This window comes from Bos indicus, chromosome 22 (assembly GCF_029378745.1).
Source record: "Bos indicus isolate NIAB-ARS_2022 breed Sahiwal x Tharparkar chromosome 22, NIAB-ARS_B.indTharparkar_mat_pri_1.0, whole genome shotgun sequence".
In the NCBI taxonomy this organism is placed as follows: Eukaryota; Metazoa; Chordata; class Mammalia; order Artiodactyla; family Bovidae; genus Bos; species Bos indicus.
This window is the reverse complement of record NC_091781.1, coordinates 33,826,040-33,840,675: the sequence shown is the minus strand read 5'-3', so window position 1 is coordinate 33,840,675 and position 14,636 is coordinate 33,826,040. Positions and strand designations below refer to the sequence as shown.

Here is a 14,636-nt window from a genome sequence, read left to right as displayed (position 1 = left end):
GACACTGTCTAAGAAGACTAGTTCCTGGCAATATCAGAAGACCTGACCAACCCCACATACTAACCAGAGCTGTTTTGTGGCAATAGAGGACCAGCTTGAAGAAAATCCTAAACTAACTTCTGCCAAAAAGCTGGATGAAGCAAAGGATGAAGCCGTCAGGTTAACATCCCCCATCATGACCTCCTACCTTATCAACATGGCCCATGGAACTGCTGCTCCTAGTTTTGCCTTCTTCCTAAGTCAAGCTTAAAGACACGATCCAGTGGCATGAGAGAAAACCCACTGGGTGTGTACACGACAGAAGTCCTGCTTGGCAACTGTGAAACTAGAGGGAAAGTTCATTGGAGGGTTTGTTCTCTTACTAGTTTTTCCATTCGGTAACCACTTATTGAACCCATACAATGTTCTGGATGCCAGGAGAGCAATGATGGGTGGGAAACAGCCTTGGCCCTGGAACAAAAAATCAAGCTTTGTCCTAGGCAACTGTTTTTAAACTCTGGCTCCCTGTCACCATCCCTAAGAGTATCAGGGAGGCCCTTCCTTCTCCTCTTCATCCTTCAATCAAAAGCTACATGAATTAATATGGCAATACTTAAGGCCGTCATATTCAGTTCCATAAAACAGCCTTCATATCAAGGACCACTGAAGTCAAGGAGTCATTCTTAAAGTTAAGTTTAAGAATTCTTAAGTTCTTAAGTCATTCTTAAAGTCATTCTTCAAGGTGATCATGTACTTTATTGTTTAAATGAAGACAGTCTTAGAGTGAATGTGATTACTATTAATCATAGTTCTAGAATAACAGATGTACAAAGTCTATCCAAACAAGCCAACAGTGATGGTCATCTATGCTTAAAGACCCTTAAGAAAATGGTAAATTCCAGATGACTCTTGAAACCTGTCTTGGTTTACCCAGAAGCATATATAATCTCTTCTTTATATTATCAGTATTATGTGGAAAGGTCAGCACACAACTGTCTCGTAAGTAACGTGCCTTCTCTTTCTGAAAAAGAAGACACCACAAGTCAAATGATAGCTTCTACCACCACTCCCTGAACACTGAGATGGGGAGCACCCCACTGAGCATAAACAGCAAAAACCACAGCAATAAGATGACAACATCTGCACTGCTGGTGGGTACACAAATTGGGGCAGCCACTATGAAAAACAGTATGAAAGGCCATCAAACAGTTAAAAATAGAACCACTATATGATCCAGCAATTCTATTTTGGGGTATTTATCTACAGAAAATGAAAACACTAACTTGGAAAGCTATGCACTCCCATGTTCAATGCAGCACTATTTACAACAGCTAAGACATGGACACAACCTAACTGTCCATCAGTGGATGAATAGATAAAGGATATGTGAATACTATTCAGCCATAAAAAGAGAAGGAAACACTATCATTTACAACAACATGCATGGACCTTGAGGTTCTTACGCTAAGTAGTCAAGACAGAAAAAGACAAATACCATATAAGCTCACTTACACATAGAATCTTAAAAAACAAATATACTCAAAAATACAGAGAACAGACTGTTGGTTGCCAGAGGGGGTGAGGTGAATATGGGAGGTGGGGTGGGGACCTTTTTTATTTTTTTTTCATTTTATAAAGCAACATGATCCTAATAGCAAAACCAGAGACATATATTACAAAAACAAGTAAACGATAGACCAACAGCCTTCAGAAATATAGACACAAAAATTCTAAACAAAATATTATATTACACAATTCAATAATAAATAAAAGATAATACACCTTAACCAAGCAGGTCCCATTCTATGAATGCAAGTCTGATTCAAACTTCAAAAATCAATCAAAATAATTCACTACATTAATAACTCATAAAGAAAAAAACATGAATTAAAACTTCTTCAGTGACTCTGGTAAAGAATCCACCTGCAATGCAGGAGATTTGCAGGAGACACAGGTTCAATCCCTGACTCAGGAAGATCCTCTGGAGGAGGAAATGGTAACTCAATAGTATTCTTGCCTGGAAAATCCTATGGACAAAGGAGCCTAATAGGCTACAGTTTATGGGGTCGCAAAGAGCTGGACATGCTGAGCATTCACACAAGCCACAATACATGGATTAATAGGATAATATTACAGGTGATGCTCCACACAGGTGCAGAAAATGCATGACAGTAATCAGTATAAATTAATGATTTTAAAAAAACACTCAGTAAACAAGGAAATGAAAGGAACTTCTGGTTGTTGTGAACCCACAAACAGGAAAGAGTAGTAAGGGATTCTGAGTAAGGTTACCTAGAAAGATAATATGTTTATATAAAGCTGTTTTTTAGTTTATATAAAGCTGTTTTACATCTCACACCTGAAGACTCTGCGAACAGTTTGATTTTTGCATATCAAATACTTTTAGCATTATTATTTTTCCCCTGTTATCCACATCCCATCTGCTTCTTCTTCCTCCATACTGAAGTGACTGGTATATTTGCTCAAATAAAAGCTTAAAGACAAAAAAATTATAATACTTGCCCCACACTTAATTTGAGAAAAATAATGGACTCACAAATCCGTTAGCTTGTTCCATGCAGAATGAAAGGAAAAAAAAGATACATAATTGAGGTAGCTTATTTACTCATCTAGTTTGTATACTAAGGTAGATCAAGAAATTTTTTTTTAAGTTTTTTCAATTCCATTCCTGACCTTTTTGTAAGTAACCTAGAAAACTCAAGTGGAGTCTTAGTACTATTTATGAACAGCTGTTAAACACTGTCAACACCTGTACAACCACCTTGGGGAATAGAGTAGCATCTTAAAAGAATAATGCCTTAGGTAATATTTATTCTGCTGCAATGTAAAGAAAGAATATCTTTCATTTTCTTTCAAAATTATGCAACTTTTGACTTCACATACTTTCGTCTCCCTAGAAAAATATCAACCAACAGTATACAAGTAATATATTCATTACCAAATCATCTGATGAGCTATGCAATAAGTATAGGTAAACACTCTGGTGTTACTGCAAAGGCACTGATCATTGTTATTTTTTTATCTGCTGTTGATGCTTTTAATAGCTGTTATTATATGCCTTTTATGATGGCTTACATTCACTCAGTTCAGATCAAAAAAAAGGGGGGGAGGAAAGAAGGTAAATCAGTGAGTAAATGAGGTATGTACTATGTTTGCCTTTCTATTTTTTAATCCAAATCAGTCCTTAACACATGTATCATTAGCCTCAATTTTATAGTCAAGCAAATTGTGACTTAGGTAATCAAAGCAGACCTGGGATGATGTCTTGTCTGTACAGTCCATGCTGGTTCTAAGTCAAGAAGCAAAGAAACAAATTTCCCCCAAATTCTAAAAGCTCCAGAAGCCACTACCATGATCACCAAACCCATTTCCTCTTCTTCCTTCACACACATTGGGACTGTATTTCCCAGCCTCTCCTGCAGTTCATTGTGACCATCTGATGAATTTCAGCCAATAGAACGTGATACAGTCCATGCAATCTCCACACACAACACTCCAAGCTCTTTTTCTTTCTTACTGTGGCTGGAACAGACACAATCCTCAGGTCGTCTTTGAGAAACATGTGTTGAAGAGGCCAGAGTGAGATGATGAAGGAGTCTCAATCTGTGAGTCACCAATTAGAGGCAAACCAGGAACACCATTGGAGAAGGCAATGGCACCCCACTCCAGTACTCTTGCCTGGAAAATCCCATGGACGGAGGAGCCTGGTAGGCTGCAGTCCGTGGGGTTGCTAAGAGTCGGACACGACTGAGCGACTTCACTTTCACTTTTCACTTTCATGCATTGGAGAAGGAAATGGCAACCCACTCCAGTGTTCTTGCCTGGAGAATCCCAGGGATGGGGGAGCCTGGTGGGCTGCCATCTATGGGGTCGCACAGAGTCGGACACGACTGAAGCGACTTAGCAGCAGCAGTAGCAGCAGGAACACCATACTGAACCCATATGTGACTAAAAACTCCTTACTATATTAATCTATCAAGAATTGGGCAGTTTTAAGTTAGCATTCCCTAACATGCAAACATAGAAAAAACAATCTAAGTCACAATAGGAAACAGTCAATCTAGGGATTACAACTATTACAATAATATTTATGAAAAACATTATTTAACATTTAGGTCATGCTTATGTTATTATGTGGACTTTTAAATGTAGGACACAAAACTATATGCATAGTGTTTTTCTAAAGTTAAAAACAAACATTCTCTGTCAATTATATTTATGTAAATTTGTGCACAGAAACTAATGTTGCTGACTCAATGAATGCAGAAGAAAAATGGAAATAAGTGGATATTAAAGCAGGTTCTCTCTGGGTAATGAGACTATAGGTCTTTGTGCTTTTTCATAGTTTCAAAATCAAAATATTCCTTTGATAATCAGAAGAGATTTATCTGTTTATGTTTCAGTTCAGTTCAGTCACTAAGTCATGTCGACTCTTTGCAACGCCATGTACTGCAGTATACCAGGCTTCCTTGTCCTTCACTATCTCCCGGAGTTTGCTCAAACTCATGTCCATTGAGTCAATGATGCCAGCCAACCATCTAATCCTCTGTTGTCCCCTTCCCCTCCTGCCTTCAATCTTTCCCAGCATCAGGGTCTTTTCCAACAAGTCAGCTGTTCGCATCAGGTGGCCAAAGTATTGGAGCTTCAGCTTCAGCATCAGTCCTTCCAATGAATATTCAGGGTCAATTTCTTTCAGCATTGACTGGTTTGATCTCCTTTGATCTTCCCACTGCCAACGAAGGCAGTGATGTCTCTGCTTTTTAATACGCTGTCTAGGTTTGTCATAGCTGTTCTTTCAAGTATCAAGTGTCTTTTAATTTCATGGCTGCAGTCTCCACTGCAGTGATTTCGTTTATGTTTAAGATTTCTTTTAAAAGACCAGTATGTCCAGATAGATAGATAATAAGAAGATAGCTTTTATGCCAATGTACCCTAGGCAAAGCTTTTCTACATTTACAACCCCCTACAAAGTACCCTCTGGACATTTAGAATTCATAACATACCCTGGGGTGAGTCAAAGACCCCAGGCACAAATTATTCATAGGAAAGACATGCAAAATGAGATAATGCCCATAACTTCTTTGTTCATTCACAACGAGGTAGCTTTAAAGAACAAATTAATAAGTAACTCCGTAAAAACACATTGAAAAGACTGAATGAAATTGTTGGTCACCGTGGATACACAATCACTGACACACAGGATCCAGTAATATCTGGAACCAGTTCCTAAAGGAAAGCCTTCCCTTTGGTTTAGATGAGGACATGATATTGCACTTGCAAAATGCTCACCATGATACCAGGAACATGGCAAGAGGCCAAAGTTAAATCCCACCAGTATTATTTTTATTGGTTAAAATGTGAGAAGAATTAATCCTTACCTTATTATATAGACAAAAATCAAGTTGAGGCACTGACTTTCAAAGCTCTGTTCTCATTTGTTTCTCTAAGGAAACTGACAGGAAGCTTCATGTTCACTCCCATAAACCCTGCCTGCCCACAACCTGTCCTGATCTTACCCTTTGCTCAATGGGTCTCCTGCTGCTTTTATTCACCGAACAGCACAAGATAACCAGGAAAAGATATTCTAGCAAAGAGGAATTCTAAGGAGATGACCAGACAAGCCCATTTATATGTACAGTCTCTGGAAAAATAGAAAAGAACAGTTTATAAAAGTGGGGGATCTCTTTACAAAATATATTTAGTAGGAAATATCACTAAAGGCTCTACTTTTTTGAATGGGATAAACATAGTGTTAATAAACATAGTCAGGGACAGTTTTTATTATTAATTCAGATGCTCCTTTAGGGAGCATTTCTAAGTAAACATGGGCAAATGAAAATTTTGTGAGCAACAAAAAAAAGAAAGAAAATTTTGTGAGCAACAATAATATTTATTGAACATTCACTATGCCTCAGAACCTACCATAAACACCTTCGGTCTGGATGACTCACCACCATGATTCCCAGAAAACAGACACTGCTTTAACCTCTAATGCCCTATATTTGCCATCACCCTTGCAATTGCATTCCTGACTGCAGATTCAAAATAGTGGACAGCTGATACAGTGGTAAAAAGATTTACTACGGAGCATCCAGTGTTATCCTCACCTGTCGTTATAACAACATAATGACTACCATCTCAAGACAGAGGTTGTTTAAGATCTTTGTGTGAGATCCTCACCACATAATCAGATATGACAAAGCAACAAGGAGTCTTATAATGTATTTAATTGCCTACAGGATAAACAGTACATGTCAATCTATAGTCAATGGACAGTAGTTCCCTTTTTATATAAAATACAATCCCTTAATGGTATAAGTAATTCACCAGGCTTTAGGATGTGATTATATAAAAGAAAAGAATAAGTTATCATATTGACAAACGGAAATACATTGGAGCTGAAAGCAATTCAAAGCTAGCAGAGTTCAATAAGAGCTCCTTATCTCCATTTTAGGATACATGTCATTAGCTCAGAAAAGATTACTTTCTCTATTCATATTTCAATTTCTTTCCTGGCAAAAAATAAAACTGTGAGTTTGCAAAATACAATCTTCCTGCTTAATCAAATATCAAAAGTCTTGTATCAACGTGAATGGAATAATTAATAAACTGTAGGAGGGAAGAGCTTCTTTGATGGCTCAGTGGTAAAGAATTCACCGCTAATGTAGGAGACGTGGGTTCTATCCCTCATCTGGGAAGATCCCACATGCTGCAGAGCAACTAAGCCCATGCGCCACCACTACTGAGCCCACGCTCTGAAGCCTGTGAGCTGCAACCACTGAAGCCCACGAGCCCTACAGCCTGTGCTCTGCAACCAGAGAAGCCAACACAATGAGAAGCCCATGCAGTGCAACTAGAGAGAAGCCCCCATTTGCCACACCTAGAGAAAAAGCCTGTGTAGCAACAAAGACCCAGCGTAGCCAAAAACAAAACAAACAAATAAATAAAAGCATTAAAAAAAAAAAAAGCAACAACTGTGGAGATTCCAAAAACTAACAAGTGGTGGTTTGAAGTAAGTTTCATCTTTTCTTTTATAAACATCTCCTTTAAGACAGGCCTTTAAGAGTTTAGAGTTATGTGAGATATGTAAGTCTTCATTTTTAAAGTGAACTGAAAGACAACACAGAAATTAGTCATGCACACTGTAGGTATTCTGTAATTATTTGCTGATTGTATACATTAAATGCAATCCATACAGGAGAAATTTGTATAATTAATAAGTCTCCTGAGAAAATTACACACAAGGGAAAAAATTCCTTCCTGAAAGCGTGATTATAAAAGGTAGCTCATAAAAAATGCTGCAGAACTGAATATTATCCATATATTAAAAATTTACTTCCCTGAACCAAATTTACTCCTTAATCAGACACAAGTCCATTTTCTGTGCAAGAAAATGAGAGTCTCACTCAATATCTTATTGTTATTAATTGTTTCAGAAACAAAAGGTTTGTATTACCCATTTGAAACAAATGTTCAAATTAACAAGATTTCCATTACTATACAGCAAAAAGTTCTATTTTCCAAATAGATACAACAAAATGAATCATTAATAAAATATCTGAAGATTATAGTTTCTATAAATTGTCTTAGAACCTGCCACATCTAGTTTTAATTCAATCTTCTAATTTTATTAATATGCATTTTCTATCTTAAAAATGCTGATCGATCTATTAAAACCTCCTAAGAACAACATCATCAAGTTAGCAAAGAGCAAAAATGTTTGAGGAGGAGATTAAATCTAATCTGCCTGGGTAAAAATCCCATCTTTGTCAATCATTAGCTGTTTTTCACCTTTTCTTACCTGTTTAGCTCCTTTAGCAAAATAACAATACTGAGCTAAAAGTTGCAGGCTTTGGCAAATGCATGAATATGACAGACATGAGAAGCCTTTAAGATGACACAGGGGTATCTCAGCTGGGTAAGTAGGAAGAGCTAAGTGGGAGAATGGGTTCAGAGCAACCAAGAGATGACAAGCTCCATGTGGGCCAGGAAAGAAGGAGACCACCATAAGTGGATAGCAAACAGAAAACCAGCAGCGTGAGTTTAAACACAAAGAGATTTGTGAGCTGATCCACACAGAGATTACAATGGAAATCACAGACATGGCTAATATCAATATTTATCTTCAAAATATTAATATTTTACAAAATATCATTTTATTTCAAAACATATCCAAATATCAATAAAGCAGAAAGGTAAGCTAATACATTTCAGTCACTTACAAACTTTGCAAACTATAATATGAACTCTCTGAACTTAACAATCAACAAAATACTCATTATCATAGGTCTCTGATATGTCTGTGACCTTACCTCATGACAGTAGTGAACCGTTTAGAACTACATGCCTCTGCTGTCACCTTTGATGGCAACAGTACTATCTTATAGAGTGCTTATTGCATGTTACACACATTATTCTTCTACATAATTTTTCCCCATTAAAATACTGTAATTATAAGTCAGAGGTCCTACTTTCAGGACAATCAGGAACATATATGTGTGATCCAGCTTTAACTTCAAATTTATTTGGTGAATCTCTCAATTGTGCTGTTGATGCTTATCAATTTACACTGATAAGAACATAAACACTATGGAATTTTGCCAGATTCTTCTTGTTTTGTTCTCTCCAAACTATCTCAGTGATGTGCACACTTCCTTTCATTTCACTATTAACTTCTTTCATTTTTATCAACTAGAATTGGTACCACCTCCTCCTCCAATACTATAAATTACTGTTCTGATCAAAAGTATCTATTAAACAACAAAAATCAGGGCTCTTCCTTCCACCAAAACTACTCACTGAGTAAGAGGAGGATTACTCATTCGTGCAGCAAATGAGGCGCTCTGTAAGTTCTCTAAACTCCCTTTTAGCTCTAAGCAGATCACAGGGAGGCCTTCCTGTGGCCACCTCATCTAAGGATTATCACGGGTATGCACTGGCCAAGGCACACATACAGCCACATCATTTTCAATTCAGTTTCATTTTCTTTAAAAATCACACTTCAAGTACCACAATGCCTTCTTTAAAAGGTGATATTCATTTCTGAATTTTAGTTTTCTTTTAAGCTTGCTTCACTGTTCATTTCTTTCCCTCCCTTAGCATTGGAAATCACCTTGTTAATTCCTCCAGAGCAAAATCCTGTCTGACACAGTATACAAGCCCCAACCACAAAGTGGTGGCTAAATAAATGCTTATAAAACAAATCCATGGCTAAGAAGCCAATTAGTTAACTCCACATCTCTATGAAAATCTGAAAGATAAGTCCTCTTAGCTGTGCTCCACTTAAAGGGGTGGGAAGTAATCAGTTGGCCTCTCGAATTCCCTTAAGAAAGATTCTTCAACCTGGACTACTAGTGAGTCAGCACATTTGAGGAAATAATGGGGGAAATGTAGAGCAAAGACCAATCTGAACTTTACATTTCTTGCTCTCATTATCCAATCCCCAAACCACAAGAGTATAAAACAAAAATGACCCTTTCATGTAAAGATGTTGCAATACTAACTTTACTGAGTCTATTACCACAGTTCACTGAGGCACTCTCACCCAGGTGTAGGTCTAATGTTTTTCCACCATAAAAAACAATTTTGATAGTTCTTGAAAATAAAACCAATTTTTGTTTCTTAAAATATAAACTGCTCTCAGTTTCTACATTTAACATCTGAAAAGTACAAATCCATTTCTTTCTAGAATGCAACTTCAAAGGAGAAACGGGGCTCGCTCATCCTCCACAGCTGCATCCACTGTGCCTACAACATGTGGGTGACAATAAATATTTGTTGAAAGAAAGAATACATATATATTTCAATTGACATAATAAAGGAGCTGCATTTAAGCACCTGGGGGAACTCTGAAAGGGAGGTAAAACAACAAGTACTAGCTGAAGTACCTCACTTCTTACTCTTAAAAGAGCAAAGAAAATTGAAAAATTGAAATACAGAGCCTGCCTCTGTTTTGTACTCTCAAACTCTGCTACAGCTGCCTGGGCAATGCCAGTGAGCAGATGCTCTATTCTTTATTCTTTAATGGGAAACAACTGCTCTCCAAGGTTGCAACCAAAGAATGCACAGACACATCTTTCTAGTGTCCAGATTTGTACTGTACAACAGGGTAGCCACAACATGTGTCTTTCAAGCACCTGAAATGTGGTCAACGTGAAATGAGATGTCCTGGAGAAGTAATATATAAATCAGATTTGTGAGCATTAGCAACATCTATTTCTATTTCATTGACTATGCCAAAGCCTTTGACTGTGTGGATCACAATAAAATGTGGAAAATTCTGAGAGAGATGGGAATACCAGACCACCTGACCTGCCTCTTGAAAAACCTGTATGCAGGTCAGGAAGCAACAGTTAGAACTGGACATGGAACAACAGACTGGTTTCAGATAGGAAAAGGAGTATGTCAAGGTTGTACATTGTCACCCTGCTTATTTAACTTATATGCAGAGTACATCATGAGAAATACTGGGCTGGAAGAAACACAACTTGGAATCAAGATTGCCGGGAGAAATATCAATAACCTCAGATATGCAGATGATACCACCCTTATGGCAGAAAGTGAAGAAGAATTAAAGAGCCTCTTAATGAAAGTAAAAGAGGACAGTAAAAAAAAATGCTTAAAGCTCAACATTCAGAAAACTAAGATCATGGCATCTGGTCCCATCACTTCATGGCAGATAGATGGGGAAACAGTGTCTGATTTTATCTTGGCGGGGCTCCAAAATCACTGCAGATGGTGACTGCAGCCATGAAATTAAAAGACGCTTAGTCTTTAGAAGGAAAGTTATCACCAACCTCAGTCAGTCAGTTCAGTTCAGTCACTCAGTCATGTCCGACTCTTTGTGACCCCATGAATCGCAGCACGCCAGGCCTCCCTGTCCATGACCAACCTAGATAGCATATTCAAAAGCAGAGACATTACTTTGCCAACAAAGGTCCATCTAGTCAAGGCTATGGTTTTTCCAGTGGTCATGTATGGATGTGAGAGTTGGACAGTGAAGGCTGAGTGCCAAAGAATTGATGCTTTTGAACTGTGGTGTTGGAGAAGACTCTTGAGGGTCCCTTGGACTGCAAGGAGATCCAACCAGTCCATCCTAAAGGAGATCAGTCCTGGGTGTTCATTAGAAGGACGGATGTTGAAGCTGAAACTCCAATATTTTGGCCACCTAATGTGAAGAGCTGACTCATTGGAAAAGACCCTGATGCTGGGAAAGACTGAGGGCAGGAGAAGAAGCAGACGACAGAGGATGAGATGGTTGGATGGCGTCACCGACTTGGTGGACATGGGTCTGGGTGGACTCTGGGAGTTGGTGATGGACAGGGAGGCCTGGTGTGCTGCGCTTCATGGGGTCGCAAAGAGTCGAACATGACTGAGCGACTGAACTGAACTCAACCGAGCACAAGAAAAGAATATAAAATAACCCCTTGAAAACTGTTTTATATTAATTATATTTTGAAATGATAGTATTTTGGATATACTGGGGCAAACAAAATATATTATTAAAATTTGTTTCACCTATTTATTTTTACCTTTACTAAGGTGACTTAGAAAATTTAACAGTATTTGTGGGGCTCAAATTTCTAATGGATGGTGCTTATCCAGACCAACAACAAGAGAGTCTACATGGCGCTAAAGGAATGCTCACTGAAAACATCAAAGTCTGAGTCCTCATTTCTCAATCCGTAACTAGGGAAACGAACTGGATTTTCTACCACATACTAGTGTGCAGTCTCCCTTATTGTTGTTGTTTAGCTGGTAAGTCGTGTCCAACTTTTGTGCAACCCCACGGACTGTAGCCTGCCAGGCTCCTCTGTCCATGGGATCGCCCAGGCAAGAATACTGGAATGAACTGCCATTTCCTACTCTAGGGCATCTTCCCAATCCAGGGACCAAACCTGCAGAGAAATGCCATTTCCTACTCCAGGGCATCTTCCCAATCCAGGTACCAAACCCACTTCTCCTGTGCCTCCTGCACTGGCAGGTGGATTCTTTACCACTCAGACACCAGGGAAGCTCCATGCAGTCTCCCTTAAAGGCTCCCTTAAAGGCTCTAAATAGCTTTGGGAGGTAAACACATTAGCCTTGATTTACAGACTAACAAAATGAGGCACAGAAAAGAAAAAGTACTTACGCAAAGTTATAGAGCTGATAAATCAAAGGGCAAAACACTAAACCAAATTCAGCAGGATTTCGAAATGCAGATTCTTCCCTTTCTCTCCTCCAGTCACTCAGAGGGAACTTTCCCCATGTTCTCAGAGGCTTAATGAAGGATGCCAACTGTCTTTCCTGACTCGCCCTCCAACAGGCTTCTCTTTGACACTTTATACCCTTCAACCAATTTTCTCACAGCCACTAAACCACAGATAAGAGAACTAGATGAAATGGTGGCTGAGAAACATGGAAAAATTACTATAGAGTGGTACCACATATGTTTCTGTCTCATGTCAAAGAATAAAGCTTTCTTAATTGGGCATTTTGCCCTTACAACTCAAAGTTCTCCACTGTACCTGTCACTGTTACTATAACCTGCAACTGAGAAATTTAACTAGTGGGAAACCACTACCTGTGAATTCACTAATTTGGCAAGCATATTCCACCCATTATGAGTTAGCTTACTTAGTCTCTTAGCAGCCTCCAGAGCTTCATTGGCAGTGTCGGCAACAAAGAATCTTTGAACTTTCACTCCGTTGTCAGACATTAATTTCTTACTCTGGTATTCCTGCAGGTTCAGCCATCTTCTGGATGTTAATTGAACCACCTAGAGAAATTGGGGAAAAGAGATAAGAAGACTTAAAACAGAAAGAAAAGTAACAGTCAACCGGTAGGGCCAATCTAATAGGTACCCTCAAACATGAGTTAGCAACAGAAATCTTAGGAGCAAAAAATATATATATAAAATGAATTCTCCATGCTTGTTTTTCTAATCAAAACTTTTAAGGACAACTGCACATACACCCAAATAAATAAGGTCTAAATTTAGTTAATAGGGGAGCTTCAGTCGTAGCTCAGTCAAGGCCAATTTCCTAATTTTGATATTAAACTATGTAAGATGTCAACATGAGGGGACACTGGGTGAAGAGGACATGGGACTGCTGCACTAGTTCTGCAGCTGCCTGTGAGTCCATAAGGACTTTATTTAAAAATTACCTTTAAAACTGTTAAGGACTCTGTTGTACAGCATATGCTTTTCCCTGTCTCCACTCCAAACAAAGTTCACAACATTAAATAACTATATACATCATTAAACATTAAGGTAACTCAGGAAATTTGTTTTAACTCTTTGAGGTCAATGGGCCACAGACTAATCCATTTCTTTATTGTGGTTTTTAATGGATTCCATTACATATTTAATGAGATTATCTCCAACTCACCAAAGTTGAGTATAGTAACCTGAAATAGTCACCATTAATTAAGTTACTAATTCCTAAAAACTGCAATTTGTATATTAAAGTAACTGCTTAAGAATCATGTGAAAGTTGTCTTCCATTACGCACTGATCAGTAAGCTTTCATTTGTACTGAAAGAAAAGGATCAAAGGATAGAATGGCATGAAAAAACTCTTCTCATTCTATCCAATAAGATCAATAACATTATCTATTAAATTTGTGAAAGTTGAAGTCACTCAGTAGTGTCTGACTCTTGGCAACCCCGTGGGCTATACAGTCCTTGGGATTCTCCAGGCCAGAATACTGGAGTGGGTAGCCTTTCCCTTCTCCAAGGGATCTTCCCAAACCAGAGAAAGAACCCAGGTCTCCTGCACTGCAGGCAGATTCTTTACCAGCTGAGCCACAAGGGAAATCTAAGAACACTGGCATGGGTAGCCTATCTCTTATCCAGAGAATCTTCCCGATCCAGGAGTTGAACCGGGGTCTCCTGCATTGCAGGCAGATTCTTTACCAACTGAGCTATCAGGGAAGCCCATTAAATTCATAAGACTTGTTTTTAAAAGAAAAGAAAAAATAAACATACTTAGTTTCATTTCTATCCATGGGCTATGATACAAAGGAACCACTGTTCACAGGAGGTAAGATAACAATGCCATTAATACACAAACCAACCAAAAAATCAATCACACAACTGGATCACAAGACTGGTGATCCAGTCTTGTGATGGAAGATCACAAGTGGTGGTGGAAGATCACCTGACACGCTTCCTAGAAACACCAGGCAAGGGCCTCGGTGAGTGACTGAGCAACATCACACAGACCACAAACTGAGGTCCACAGGGCTTTACCACGTGGAGCCAGTAGCTTTCAAGACCTCTAATGTGTCCTTAAAATGGCATGTTCTTCTGGCATCTCCAAGCTACAATGCACTCATGAAGCTCTTCTGGATGGGAGGCATTCCAAAAAGGCTCCAGAACCTTACAGCAAGACTGGGTTCTACTCAAGGGCAGAGTGTGTCTTCAACTTCTTTGTATCTGTATGAAGAATGTGATGGTGCTTGGCATACAGAAGAAATTGAAAAAATACCAGTAAGATAGCCAAATGAATAAATTCTGCCTTTTGTCTTTTTGTCCCCTGATACAGATAATTTTCATTTCCAGAAACTGACTTGCTCTAAAAAAAGTAAAACTCCTTCAGATCTAAAATAAGCATAACATAATTTATACACACTTGTAAAAAATTCACATTT

The 14,636-nt window shown here is 38.5% G+C and overlaps 1 protein-coding gene across 5 annotated transcripts in view; it reads right to left on the bottom strand.

Annotated features, from left to right (window-relative positions):
• The window catches only part of SUCLG2 (succinate-CoA ligase GDP-forming subunit beta), a 515,982-nt gene that overhangs the window by 434,125 nt on the left and 67,221 nt on the right, over positions 1–14,636 (bottom strand). For all 5 annotated transcript variants that reach the window (XM_070776340.1, XM_070776337.1, XM_070776338.1 and 2 more), the window contains exon 2: positions 12,619–12,760. In XM_070776340.1, coding sequence (XP_070632441.1) covers positions 12,619–12,760 — 142 coding nt within the window. The remainder of the gene's footprint in view (positions 1–12,618; positions 12,761–14,636) is intronic.